Raw genomic sequence first — 12,500 nt, 5'->3', positions numbered from 1 at the left:
GCCGGGTGAATGAATCAGTTGGAAGGCTCTCTGGGTATAAATCGGCGTCTCAGTTACCGTGACTAACTGTACGAAATCAGTCAACTGATTCACTTTAGTAGGGAACGAGAGCAACAAGGTGAAAAAGAAATTTCTGTTAATAAGGTTTATAGAACAATGCTCTCAGCAAATAGGACAAGCCGGCAATGGACAACTTTTCATTTCTCTGCCCTCGAGTTAGAAGATCCAACTGAATCAGCCGGTTACCATTAATTTACAACTGAATCAGTTATTGACATGAATAGCGCCGGATAATAGCGGAAGACCATCCCTACGAATTTCCTCGCACTCGCAGTAACTTTTGCTGTTCTCCGGGTCAACTCAATAAGTCGGGTTGTGTGACTGAATCAGTTGGAAGGCTCTCTGGGCAATCAAGCTTTTCGCGTACGAAATCAGTCAACTAAACAAGTCCACGAGACTTGACGCAGTTATCAGTGAGACAACTTTATGGTATATGGACCTATATGCAAAGAGATATATATGCATCACTGTTCATATGCTTCTGGAACTAAGGCGGAAAACATCAGTGAATAAGCAAAGGAAAACAATCCATCACGCCAATTTAAACGACACCAACACCAGCGCAAATGTCACGGGCACGTGTCTACAATGTAATTCAATTCACAATCGCAATAATTGAATTTACCAGAGAATTATTCAAAGCTTTTTTCTCCTTGTTCTTTTATTTTTCCTTTCTAGTTCCCCGCTAAAGCAAGGCTTCCAAGGCAAATGATTATTTACAGAATGTAAAAAAAATTTGACTAAGACACGGCAAGAAAAGCAGTCGATGTTTCTTATTACAAAGGTTCTAAGGGGCGTGCAATTCATCGCAAGAGCTCGTACATTAAGGGCTTAATAAGTGTTTGTTTGATTGGGATCAAATCCAGATCTGCCTGCAAATGCCAAAATTCATCCACAACGGGCGAAGTAAGTACATGTAATTGCTGTTGTTTCTTTAATTATCCGTGTGCATGTGTAAAAATTATAAGTAATGCGGCTTTCTCAAAAAATAGCATGCCTTGACTGCGTTTTGGCTGGTAAGGAACAAGTCCGTATTGCAAGTCATTTTTGCTCCCATAAATTAAACAGTGATTTAGCAGTCGGTATGAAAATTGTCTGCTTGAAGGTCACAAACAGTTTCAATATTGGGGGTTTTTTATATTTATTTTTTGCCACAGAAAGAAGAAATTAAAATACAAATATGAACAATCAAAAAAGAGAAGATGGAAAGAAAAATTATTGAATTACATTGGTGGCGAGGAGGCCTAAAAGAAACTACTAAGCTTATGTAAATTAGGCCTCCCCAAGTAAAAGCATCTATCTATTGTTGACATGCAAGTTGGCAACGGAGAATACAATTGTTACAAACATTTAGTTATTTAACGTGTTGAAATATAAAGTAATGAACGGAAATTAAAAACAGTTTAAACTTACAAGTTGGTAATGAAGCATACAATTACAAACACTTAGTCATTTAATTAAGGTGTTGAAATATGTAAACAGTTGTGAAAGTAAAATTACAGGGTGAAAACAATTTGACACAGGAAGAACAAAATACTTAATTTTCAGAATAGTTGTTAAAAAAGAATGACTTAAGTGCTTTCTTGAAGGAAGCTGTTGAGGAAGAATTCATTATATCAATGTCAAGAGAATTGTAAAATTTAGGTCCCTGATAGAAAACAGAAAATTGTTTAATGTTAGTCCGACAGAAAGGCAGACGAAATGCATGAGAGTTTCTCGAATAATATGTGTGAATTTGACTGTTTAGAGTGAATTTGCTAGCTAACTTGGGAGGAAGAGTTCGAATTTGATAGGAGAACATGAATTGACCAAGTTGTAACAGGTTAAGATCATGGAATTTTAGGATTCCAAGTTTCTTAAATATAGGGTCAGAATGAGCATTGAAATGAGATTTATCTATGATTCTCACCACTCTTTTCTGCAATTTTACCAGACGAACAAGGTTAGTTTTATAGGTGGACGCCCAAACTATATTACTGTAAAAGAAGTAAGGATAAACAAGTGAAAAGTACAATACACGTAAAGAGTATGAAGATAAATAAAAACTTGATTTCTGTATCATTCCAATTGATTTCGACACTTTGTTAGCCACATGAGAGATCTCAGACTTCCAGGTTACGTTTTCATCGATGATCACACCCAAGAAAACTGTTTCTTTAACTTGATCAATTTGTTGTTTATTTATCAAAATTTGAAAATTATAACTTCTACGTTTTTGGTTTGGTTTGAACACTATGAACTTGGTCTTTTTAAGATTCAGTGAAAGCTTATTAACCCTAAACCATACTGACAACTTATTTAACTCGATATTCAGCTGATTAACCAAATAATCAGGATCTTTACCAGACAGAAAAACGTTGGTATCGTCCGCGAATAAAATCAGTTGTAGTGCCGTAGATGCATTGACTATATCATTAATGTAAAGAAGTAAAAATTTAGGCCTTAGAATAGAGCCCTGAGGAACCCCACAGGATATATTAAAGCGAGAAGAAACATGACCGTTGAAATCTACAAATTGTAATCTGTTAGAAAAATAGCTTTTTACCCATTTTAAGGCCAGTCCACGTATACCATAGTGTTCAAGTTTGTCAAATAAAATATTATGATTAACTGTATCGAATGCTTTTGAGAGATCAAGGAAAATACCAACAGCTATATCACCACGATCTAAAGCAGAGGAAATCTTATCATACAAATCAATCAAGGCAAGTGTAGGGGAGTGATTTTTCCTAAAGCCATATTGCTCATCACAAAGGACATTTAAATTAGTTAGATAATCATTTAAACGGTTATAAATTATTCTCTCAAGAAATTTGGAAAAACTAGGTAGAACTGAAACAGGTCTATAGTTAGTGAACAACGACTGGTCATCAGCTTTGAATAAAGGTATTACCCGTGCTATCTTCATTTGATCTGGTACAATGCCATGAGCAATTGACAAGTTAATAATGTGAGCCAAAGGTTCAGAGATTAATTGGATAGATTCCTTTATGAGGGACATTGGAATGTTATCATAACCCGCAGCTTTGTTGGATGCAAATGATTGAGCAATAACAATAATTTCTTCTTTTGTTGCCGGATTGAAAAAGATAGATTCTGCAAAAGATCCTGAAAGAAAGTCTTTATGAGAAAAAGGATGAGATTGTATTTCTTTTGCAAGGTTAGGACCAATACTGGAGAAATACTTACAAAATTTATTCGCGATGATAACTGGATCAGATATTTCTTGACCATCAGATGTGAATATTGAGTTTACTTTAGGCTTTGATTTCTTCCGATTCAAGATGTCATTAAGAATTTTCCAAGTAGCATGGGTATTTGCTTTTGCATATTCTAATTTCTTCTCATAATATAATCGTCTAGCCGATCTCAAAATGTGATTTAATTTGTTTTTGAAAGACTTATAGAGTAGATTGTTATTCTGTGTCGGTTTATGAAGGAATTGTTTATAAAGTTTGTTTTTCCTTTTAATCGACTTGAGAAGAGCTTTAGTCAACCACGGTTTTTTAATAGATCTCTTCTTCGGAATCAATTTCCTAACAGGAAAACAGTCATTGTATATTTTGGTAATTTTATTAAGAAAACTGGTGTATGCAGTATGTGGATCATTGTAACCTGCGAGTGAAGACCACTCAACACCCTCAAGTTTTTCAACAAACTTGGACCGATTAATTGGGTTCTTATCTCGGACAAAAATGGGATCTTGTCTAGAATGATGTCCTAGAGTGTTGTCCGAATGAATAGAAAAAACAGGAAGATGATCTGAGATGTCAGTAAACAATAAACCACTTCTCGAACGAACAAAGAAATTGTTCACAAAAATATTATCTATTGACGGTGAGTCAAAGATTGCTTTATGTTCATAAAGAAATTAAAGAATAAATAATGTGTAAAAAAATTGGCACGAACACAGGGCTCTCCCTAGTTTTCAGCACAACTGGTTGGGGCCTTTTCAAACCGGTAAAGCATTTAGTTAATGTTGGACGTTCTGCAACGGATAAGCGACTTCTGAGCGTTTGCAGGCGGTAATAAGTGCTTTACAAGCGGTAGATTTTACCGGTTACCGCCTAATAAGGAGAACCCTGGAACGTGGTTGCTTTTCATTGGCTCGGACAAAACTGCTTCAGTTGTGGTTTGATTTGAGCCAGACAACTTGTCATCACAAGAATTACGATTGGCGGAGAGGGTATGAAACAGTCAACTGATTCAGTACTGATAAGCCACCACTTGATATTTGATTCCTATTGGTTAAAACTGTACTGAATCAAACATTCCAGTTTGTAATTTTGCATTCCAGTTTGGATTTAGCTGGTGTTAAGGGTTAATCCGTGCTCCCCTTTCACTGCCATGTGTGATGCCCATTCATGTGGGCAGGCACAATTTTGTTATTACCTCTCCAAATCGGATCGAGATGCCGTGGGCAAATCGCTGTACCCAAATCTTAAACCTGATCCGATAGGCAATGGGAAGCCAATAAAGTTCGTAGAGAGCTAGTATAGTAAATGGTTAGAACCCAAATGAAAACGAACAGCATACTTAACCCTTTCAGCCCCGTGGGGTTCCCCATTGACGAGTAAAATTGTCTGGCGTTAGACAGAGTAAAATCTATAAGTGGCACTATTGGGAGTGAAAGGGTTATTAAGACTCCATTGGTAGTACGGTGTCTAAGTGGCTACCCACATGTACGCATTGCGTACCTACTTTTTTAAACAACGCCGAGAAATACGAAAACACAATAGTTTCAATGTCCTGACTACAGGATGCTAAACTGGCACAGCAAGATTAATTGAGCTTTCTTCATCAGGGTTTCCCAACGAATGATTTTGGCGTATGGAGAAAGAGAGGGAAAGGCATAATTTGAATAACTGGATTATGCATCTCTAGTATAAAAACGGCCAATTCTGTCCTGACGAACAGCATTTCTCAATGGAAACGTGTGAGCAGTTCAATTAGCTCATTCAAAGTCCCTGGATCAAAATACATGGAGTAACCAGGTATCCAGACAAAAAAAATTGTGACGAAAAAACAAGCAATTCCAACATTGGATGAATTTAGACATGAAATAAAAAATTATGAGTTTGACGTCAATTTCAGAAAATTAAATATTACACTCTTAATGGCATCCCCTCCTGTTAGGAACTTTTAATTAGCTTTCGATAAGAAAGATGAAATGGGATGCCATCACTTTTCTATAGGCTGTTTTTCCCTCATTTACATAATAGAATTTCTATTTTTAATGTTCGGTGATTATTATTGTATAAAACGCTCTTAGGCTGTTAAATGCCCAAGTATTTATTCTGTAACAACTGTCTCCATTAGCCGAAATCATTCCTTGGGAAACCCTGATGAAGAAAGGCATATTTCTTTCAAAATACTAGCTTAAGATAGTTATTCCTTCACCGTTCAATTAACCTTGCTGTGCCGGTTTAGCATCCTGTACTCAGAGCATTAAACCTATTGTCTTTTCGTTCATTTATCTTCTAGGTACACCCCAGATTTCTGAAAAAACTTCCTGGTTTTGATTATCAGCAATGGTGGATAAGAAGTTGGACCTTTTGGAGCGGCATATGCAAGAGCTTAGCGTTGCAAGAAAGGAGGGAGACAGACAAGGCAACGGTTTGGCTTATTTCAATCTTGGTAGATACTATCAGGGCACAGCTGACTTTAATCAGGCCATAACAAATTACAGAGAAGCATTAGCTATTTTTAAGGAAGTGGGTTTCAGGGCCGGAGAAGGAGCAGCCTATGGAAATCTCGGCAACGCTTATCAAAGTCTTGGTAATTTCAAGCAAGCCATAGAGTATCACCATCAAGATCTTAGTATTGCAAAAGAGGTAGGGGACAGGGCCGGAGAAGGAGCAGCCTATGGAAATCTCGGCAACGCTTATGACAGTCTTGGTAATTTCAAGCAAGCCATAGAAAACCACCATCAACATCTTAGTATTGCAAAAGAGGTAGGGGACAGGGCCGGAGAAGGAGCAGCCTATGGAAATCTCGGCAACGCTTATGACAGTCTTGGTAATTTCAAGCAAGCCATAGAGTATCACCATCAACATCTTAGTATTGCAAAAGAGGTAGGGGACAGGGCCGGAGAAGGAGCAGCCTATGGAAATCTCGGCAACGCTTATCAAAGTCTTGGTAATTTCAAGCAAGCCATAGAGTATCACCATCAACATCTTAGTATTGCAAAAGAGGTAGGGGACAGGGCCGGAGAAGGAATAGCCTATGGAAATCTCGGCAACGCTTATCGAAGTCTTGGTAATTTCAAGCAAGCCATAGAGTATCACCATCAAGATCTTAGTATTGCAAAAGAGGTAGGGGACAGGGCCGGAGAAGGAGCAGCCTATGGAAATCTCGGCAACGCTTATCAAAGTCTTGGTAATTTCAAGCAAGCCATAGAGTATCACCATCAACGTCTTAGTATTGCAAAAGAGGTAGGGGACAGGGCTGGAGAAGGAAGAGCTTATTGCAACCTCGGCAACGCTTATCAAAGTCTTGGTAATTTCAAGCAAGCCATAGAGTATCACCATCAACATCTTAGTATTGCAAAAGAGGTAGGGGACAGGGCCGGAGAAGGAGCAGCCTATGGAAATCTCGGCAACGCTTATCGAAGTCTTGGTAATTTCAAGCAAGCCATAGAGTATCACCATCAACGTCTTAGTTTTGCAAAAGAGGTAGGGGACAGGGCCGGAGAAGGAGCAGCCTATGGAAATCTCGGCAACGCTTATAACAGGCTTGGTAATTTCAAGCAAGCCATAGAAAACCACCATCAACGTCTTAGTATTGCAAAAGAGGTAGGGGACAGGGCCGGAGAAGGAAGAGCTTATTGCAACCTCGGCAACGCTTATCAAAGTCTTGGTAATTTCAAGCAAGCCATAGAGTATCACCATCAACATCTTAGTATTGCAAAAGAGGTAGGGGACAGGGCCGGAGAAGGAGCAGCCTATGGAAATCTCGGCAACGCTTATCAAAGTCTTGGTAATTTCAAGCAAGCCATAGAGTATCACCATCAACATCTTAGTATTGCAAAAGAGGTAGGGGACAGGGCCGGAGAAGGAGCAGCCTATGGAAATCTCGGCAACGCTTATCGAAGTCTTGGTAATTTCAAGCAAGCCATAGAGTATCACCATCAACGTCTTAGTATTGCAAAAGAGGTAGGGGACAGGGCCGGAGAAGGAGCAGCCTATGGAAATCTCGGCAACGCTTATGACAGTCTTGGTAATTTCAAGCAAGCCATAGAAAACCACCATCAACATCTTAGTATTGCAAAAGAGGTAGGGGACAGGGCCGGAGAAGGAGCAGCCTATGGAAATCTCGGCAACGCTTATGACAGTCTTGGTAATTTCAAGCAAGCCATAGAGTATCACCATCAAGATCTTAGTATTGCAAAAGAGGTAGGGGACAGGGCCGGAGAAGGAGCAGCCTATGGAAATCTCGGCAACGCTTATCAAAGTCTTGGTAATTTCAAGCAAGCCATAGAGTATCACCATCAACATCTTAGTATTGCAAAAGAGGTAGGGGACAGGGCCGGAGAAGGAAGAGCCTATGGAAATCTCGGCAACGCTTATCGAAGACTTGGTAATTTCAAGCAAGCCATAGAGTATCACCATCAACATCTTAGTATTTGCCAGGAAACAGAGGACCCAATAGGGCTGGCAATCGCATGTTATCAAATTGGTCATGTTCATGAATTTTTTGACTCCTTGAGCAAAGCTCTTAATTACTATCGTCTAAGTATATATTATTTTGATGAAGTTAGGCGTCTTCTCATGTCAGAGGATGCATGGAAAATAAGCTTTCGTGACACAAAGGGGGTTGCGTACACTGCTCTGTGGACAGCGCTCTTGAAGAATGGAGAGGTTGATGAAGCTTTGTATGCTGCTGAGCAAGGACGAGCACAGGCTTTAGCAGACATTCTAAAGATGCAATATGGTGTTGATGAGGAACCTTCTGCGGCACCTACGATGAAGTTAAGTTTTGGAATGAACGACTTGCCTTCACAAACTGTTTTCATTGCACTTGATGGGAACACAATCAGCTTCTGGTTGCTAAGAGAAGATATCGGGATAAATTTTAGACAAAAGGAAATCGAAAATCGGAGTGCCAAATCACTGATGGAAACTACTTTTAAAGAGATCGGTGTGGGAACTGTTGTACAATGTGAGAATCGTTCCCTTGACAGACAACGCAACGACTTCTTGTGCAGTAGGGAAGCTGTTCAGGAAACCGTTCACTCCTTGAGCTTCTCTGTGAACTGTTTACAGCCCTTGTATGATGTCTTAGTCAGCCCTATGGCAGACTTGCTCCAGGAAGATGAGTTAGTCTTTGTTCCTGATGGACCATTTTGCTTGGCTCCTTTTTCTGCATTGAGTGACTCTGTCAGGATCCGTGCAATTCCCTCCCTTACCGCTTTAAAAGTGATCACTAGTGCACCTGACGACTTCCAAAGTAAGAATGAAGCATTGCTTGTGGGTGATCCGTGCTTGGAGGAAGTCACTTGGGGCACCGGTGGACCCATGTATAAACAGTTGCCATGTGCAAAGGAAGAGGTGGAAATGATTGGAAAACTTCTGCACACCACACCTCTTACAGGTCAAAATGCAACCAAAGCTGAGGTGCTGAAAAGAATGAAGTCAGTTGCTTTAATCCACATTGCTGCACATGGAGATGCCCAATTTGGAGAAATTGCCTTGGCCCCAAATCCCAAACGCACATCACAGACCCCGGAAAAGGAAGATTACATGTTAACGTTGAGTGATGTTCACGCAGTTCATCTTCAGGCAAGACTTGTTGTGCTGAGTTGCTGTCATAGTGGCCAGGGAGAGGTGAAATCTGAGGGTATTGTGGGAATAGCCAGGGCTTTCCTGTGTGCTGGTGCCCGATCTGTTCTGGTGTCACTCTGGGCAATCAACGACAAGGCGACCAAGATGTTCATGAAAAGTTTCTACGAACAGTTAGCAGATAGAAAAAGTGCAAGTAGAGCTCTTCACCATGCTATGAAATCTCTTCAGGAGACAAAGAATTATTCGGCCATAAAATACTGGGCGCCATTTGTGCTAATTGGCGATGATGTCACCTTTGAATTTGGAGAGCTCGAACACGAAAAGAATGTACTTTGTACATGTTTTTAACCAGGAAGTTGTCGAAAGGAGCAGGTACGTTCTTCACAAAGAAATGGCTTTAAAATCGGTTGCCAGAGTGGATATTTTTACTGGAACTGCTTTGGCTAATACCTAAATTAAATATTGTCTGCATTCACCGAGTCAGCTACTTCAGCTTCCTGCAGATAGCTAGCTGTTTGAGCCCGTGTTATGATGGAGTGACTGTGAAACTGATCGGTGATTGTCGATTGCTTATGTCAAGTGAAGTGAATAGGAATTGTTGCTATTAACTCTAGCACAAACAGTTAAATGAATGAATTAAGATAATTGTTATATTATTTACTTGTCAATCAGAACGAAATTCGTTATTTGCATTTAATCCACTACTTGTTTCTTTCTTCCTTGTTTTTCTTTTTCAGAAACGATGTCCAAAACGTGAAAAACTTACTTGGACTGCGATACGTCGATATGTTATTTTCCTTTCTTCGATGATATGAGTTATTGAAAACAATTCAATCAATCAATTATAGTTAAAGTACCATGAGATTTCAGTAGTATTAAGATGCTGTTCAAGTCTTAAATTTGTGCCTTGTTTTGTAAGCATCTGTTCCAGGATTAGTTAATCACTTGATAGAAATCAGGGGTTTGTTTCCATAACTGAGGATCTAGCCGTCTTGTTATTTTGGCCCTTGAAAATAACTCCAAGCTTTTGCGGTTTGTTCCTCAGGTGACATATATACTCTTAAGCTTCCTATACCAACTTTCCATTTACGATACCATTAAGTGACAGTCTCGGAGAATGTGTATTTTCTGTGTTTCTGTATGGTTGGCCAAAGCTAAATAAGCAAATTAATTGTTTCGGGAGGCAAATGTCTATAAGCTAAAAAACAACCTAGGAAAGTATAAATGTTTGGAAATTACAAAAATTTTAATGTAGCGTTCACATTTAAATGAGACGGAAATTCCTGGAACAAAACGCTTTATTCCTAAAGGGTTTGAATCGGGCACAACATTGAGTTAGCCAATTTGTTTATTGTTTATTTTCCCACAAAACGTGGTTCAAAAACAGACACTTTTCTGACGTTGATGAGGACTAGGACAATATGGGTAAATCTAACTCTTAGGTGATGGACTCTTGCTAGGGCCTGGAACCAAACAAATGGAAAGTTCTTTCCTTTAAAGTTGTACATGTTGATTTTGTGATATTTTGTCACAGAGGGACTGGACCGATGCAAAATAATTCAACGAAATGGGCGATTTCTTAAAACTTCTAGAAGGTAAAAGGGTGTGTGGTAAAAGTTGCCTGATCTCTTAATTAATTGTGTGCATTTTAAACTCCTGGGGAGGTGGGACTTTGCCCATGCATATGCTTGTGGAAATTTTTGGAATTTTAAAAATGGTATGACTACCCGAGTCACGTCATTTCATACCACTTCGCACCATTGCAAACGTTGGTCAGTAACTCTTGAGTTGACAAAGGTATTAAAAGGGAAGCATTCCATCGTTTCTCCATGTTAAAACTGAGGGCAGGATGGGCACCCACCTCCTAAACTGTGCACCCCAAATCGAGAGGAAGGTCTAACGTCTAATTTTCCACTACCATAGTCACGTCGACCGCGGCTGAACGTGCAAACAGATTTAATCCGAGCTAAAGTCTTTGTCTAGCTCTCCTCCACTTATGTAAATTTGGAGTATTTTGTACCTGCTATGAACGGTCATCACTTCTTTCCATCCCTCAAACTGACATTTCCCTCTTTATTCAACTTATACGACGTATAGTCTACTTTAGACTTCAAATTTACTTCAACAAAACAAAGATTTTAAACAAGCTGAGAAGATTTACATTAGGCAAGTCAAAGAGTTGAATCTGGATCGATGGCTTCACCTTGCAGTTTCCGATATCCACTAGACCAACGAGACAAGCTCCCGAAAAGTCGAAATTTTTAGAGTATTGACATAATAGTACCTAGCAAAACAATTGAAAGTTAACCTTCTTCAACGGGGTTTTTAGACCTAAATACTGTAGATGAGTGCGGCATAGCTTAGAAACGCTATTTCTTGTTGAACTAAAGCTGTCATTCTGCTTGTTTTCATTGTTTTTAGAGCGGTAAGCTTGTCAATATTAACATAGCATAATGTGTCGTGTAATTGTTACGAAATGTCCAATGTCAGTTTTAGGGATGGAAAGTAGTGTTGGCCGTTATGAACTCGCATGTTCATTTCCAACTCCTTGATAATGGCGTCATGAGGTCGCCGAAACATCCGAAGTTTAGCTTTTTATCGCTAGTTTTTACATGTCCGTATTTCACTGTTTTCATCTTTATTTGGTAATTTAACATTTATGTTTCCTGATTTCTTTTTAGGGGATTTAACAATCATGTAATTAGTTTTCTTAATATTTATAGAGAGCTTGTTTAGATCGCACCATTCTTTAATTTTAGCCAGCTCTCTGTTATTTAGTTTTTCAAGATCTCGAATAGGTGATGAAACAAAGACATTAGTGTCATCAGCGAAAATCCTGAAGTTCAGTTTATCAGAGCAGTAGAAATGTTGTTTATATCAAGTAAGAATAAAAGAGGACCAAGGGAACTACCCTGTGGTACATCACATTTCATTGTTTGTTTATTTTTGCCATTTGGCCAAAAATCGCGATTTTCAACACTTTTGGAAAAATCGTTATTTCTCTTCTAATAGGTCTTATTTAAAGTGGTTTTTTTTATAGCACAAATCTATGATAGTTAAGCTTTCCATCATTAAAAATTAGGCTATAAGGTGACTTGTGTTTCCTAGTTTTTTGGCCTTGTGAAGTTTGCCCAAAAATGATTTGACGATAGGTCTATCCCGATTGGGCTGGCAAACTGGAAAATGGTGCTTGAAAAATGGCAAAGAAGTGCTTAAATAATGCTCGACCTTTGAAAAAGGTGCTCGAAAGTTACTGATTTTCATCGGTATGCCTATTTTTAAAAAAAAAAAAGAATTGCCCTTTCGTTAAGTTGTTTATAAATGTTCAGAGAACTAAAACATTACTGTCTTTTGAGCAAAAAAAAATTCCTCAGTGAAATATACTTTAAAGCCTGCGATGATTTCAAATTGCTTCACTTCAAAAGCAACATTTCAACCATGTAACTTTTCGGGTGTTTAATTTAAATTAGAGGGTGTTCAAGGTTTCGTACGCGCCTTTGTACATGTGCTTAATACAGATTGGAACTGTTCGATAGTGACTTAAGTTTCTTTTGCGATACATCTTAAACACGGCTGAGTCTTTGCCATGAGTCTTAAACGCCCATTGTCTCCTGTAGACCAACGCCTTCATTCTGCTCGACACCCAGGGCTTATCTA

General features: G+C 38.9%; 1 protein-coding gene across 1 annotated transcript in view; it reads left to right on the top strand.

Moving 5' to 3' along the window:
* The window catches only part of LOC138013609 (tetratricopeptide repeat protein 28-like), a 116,557-nt gene extending 104,228 nt beyond the window's left edge, over positions 1-12,329 (top strand). The window contains exons 2-3 of the mRNA XM_068860706.1: positions 5,761-9,215; positions 9,581-12,329. Of these exons, the coding sequence (XP_068716807.1) occupies positions 5,761-9,191 (3,431 nt within the window). The 3' untranslated portion in view covers positions 9,192-9,215; positions 9,581-12,329. The remainder of the gene's footprint in view (positions 1-5,760; positions 9,216-9,580) is intronic.
* Positions 12,330-12,500: the final 171 nt, after the last annotated feature.

The sequence above is a fragment of the Montipora capricornis genome, chromosome 8 (assembly GCF_036669925.1).
Source record: "Montipora capricornis isolate CH-2021 chromosome 8, ASM3666992v2, whole genome shotgun sequence".
Taxonomy (NCBI): domain Eukaryota; kingdom Metazoa; phylum Cnidaria; class Anthozoa; order Scleractinia; family Acroporidae; genus Montipora; species Montipora capricornis.
Note: the sequence above shows the minus strand (reverse complement) of the source record. Positions and strands in the feature narration are given on the sequence as shown.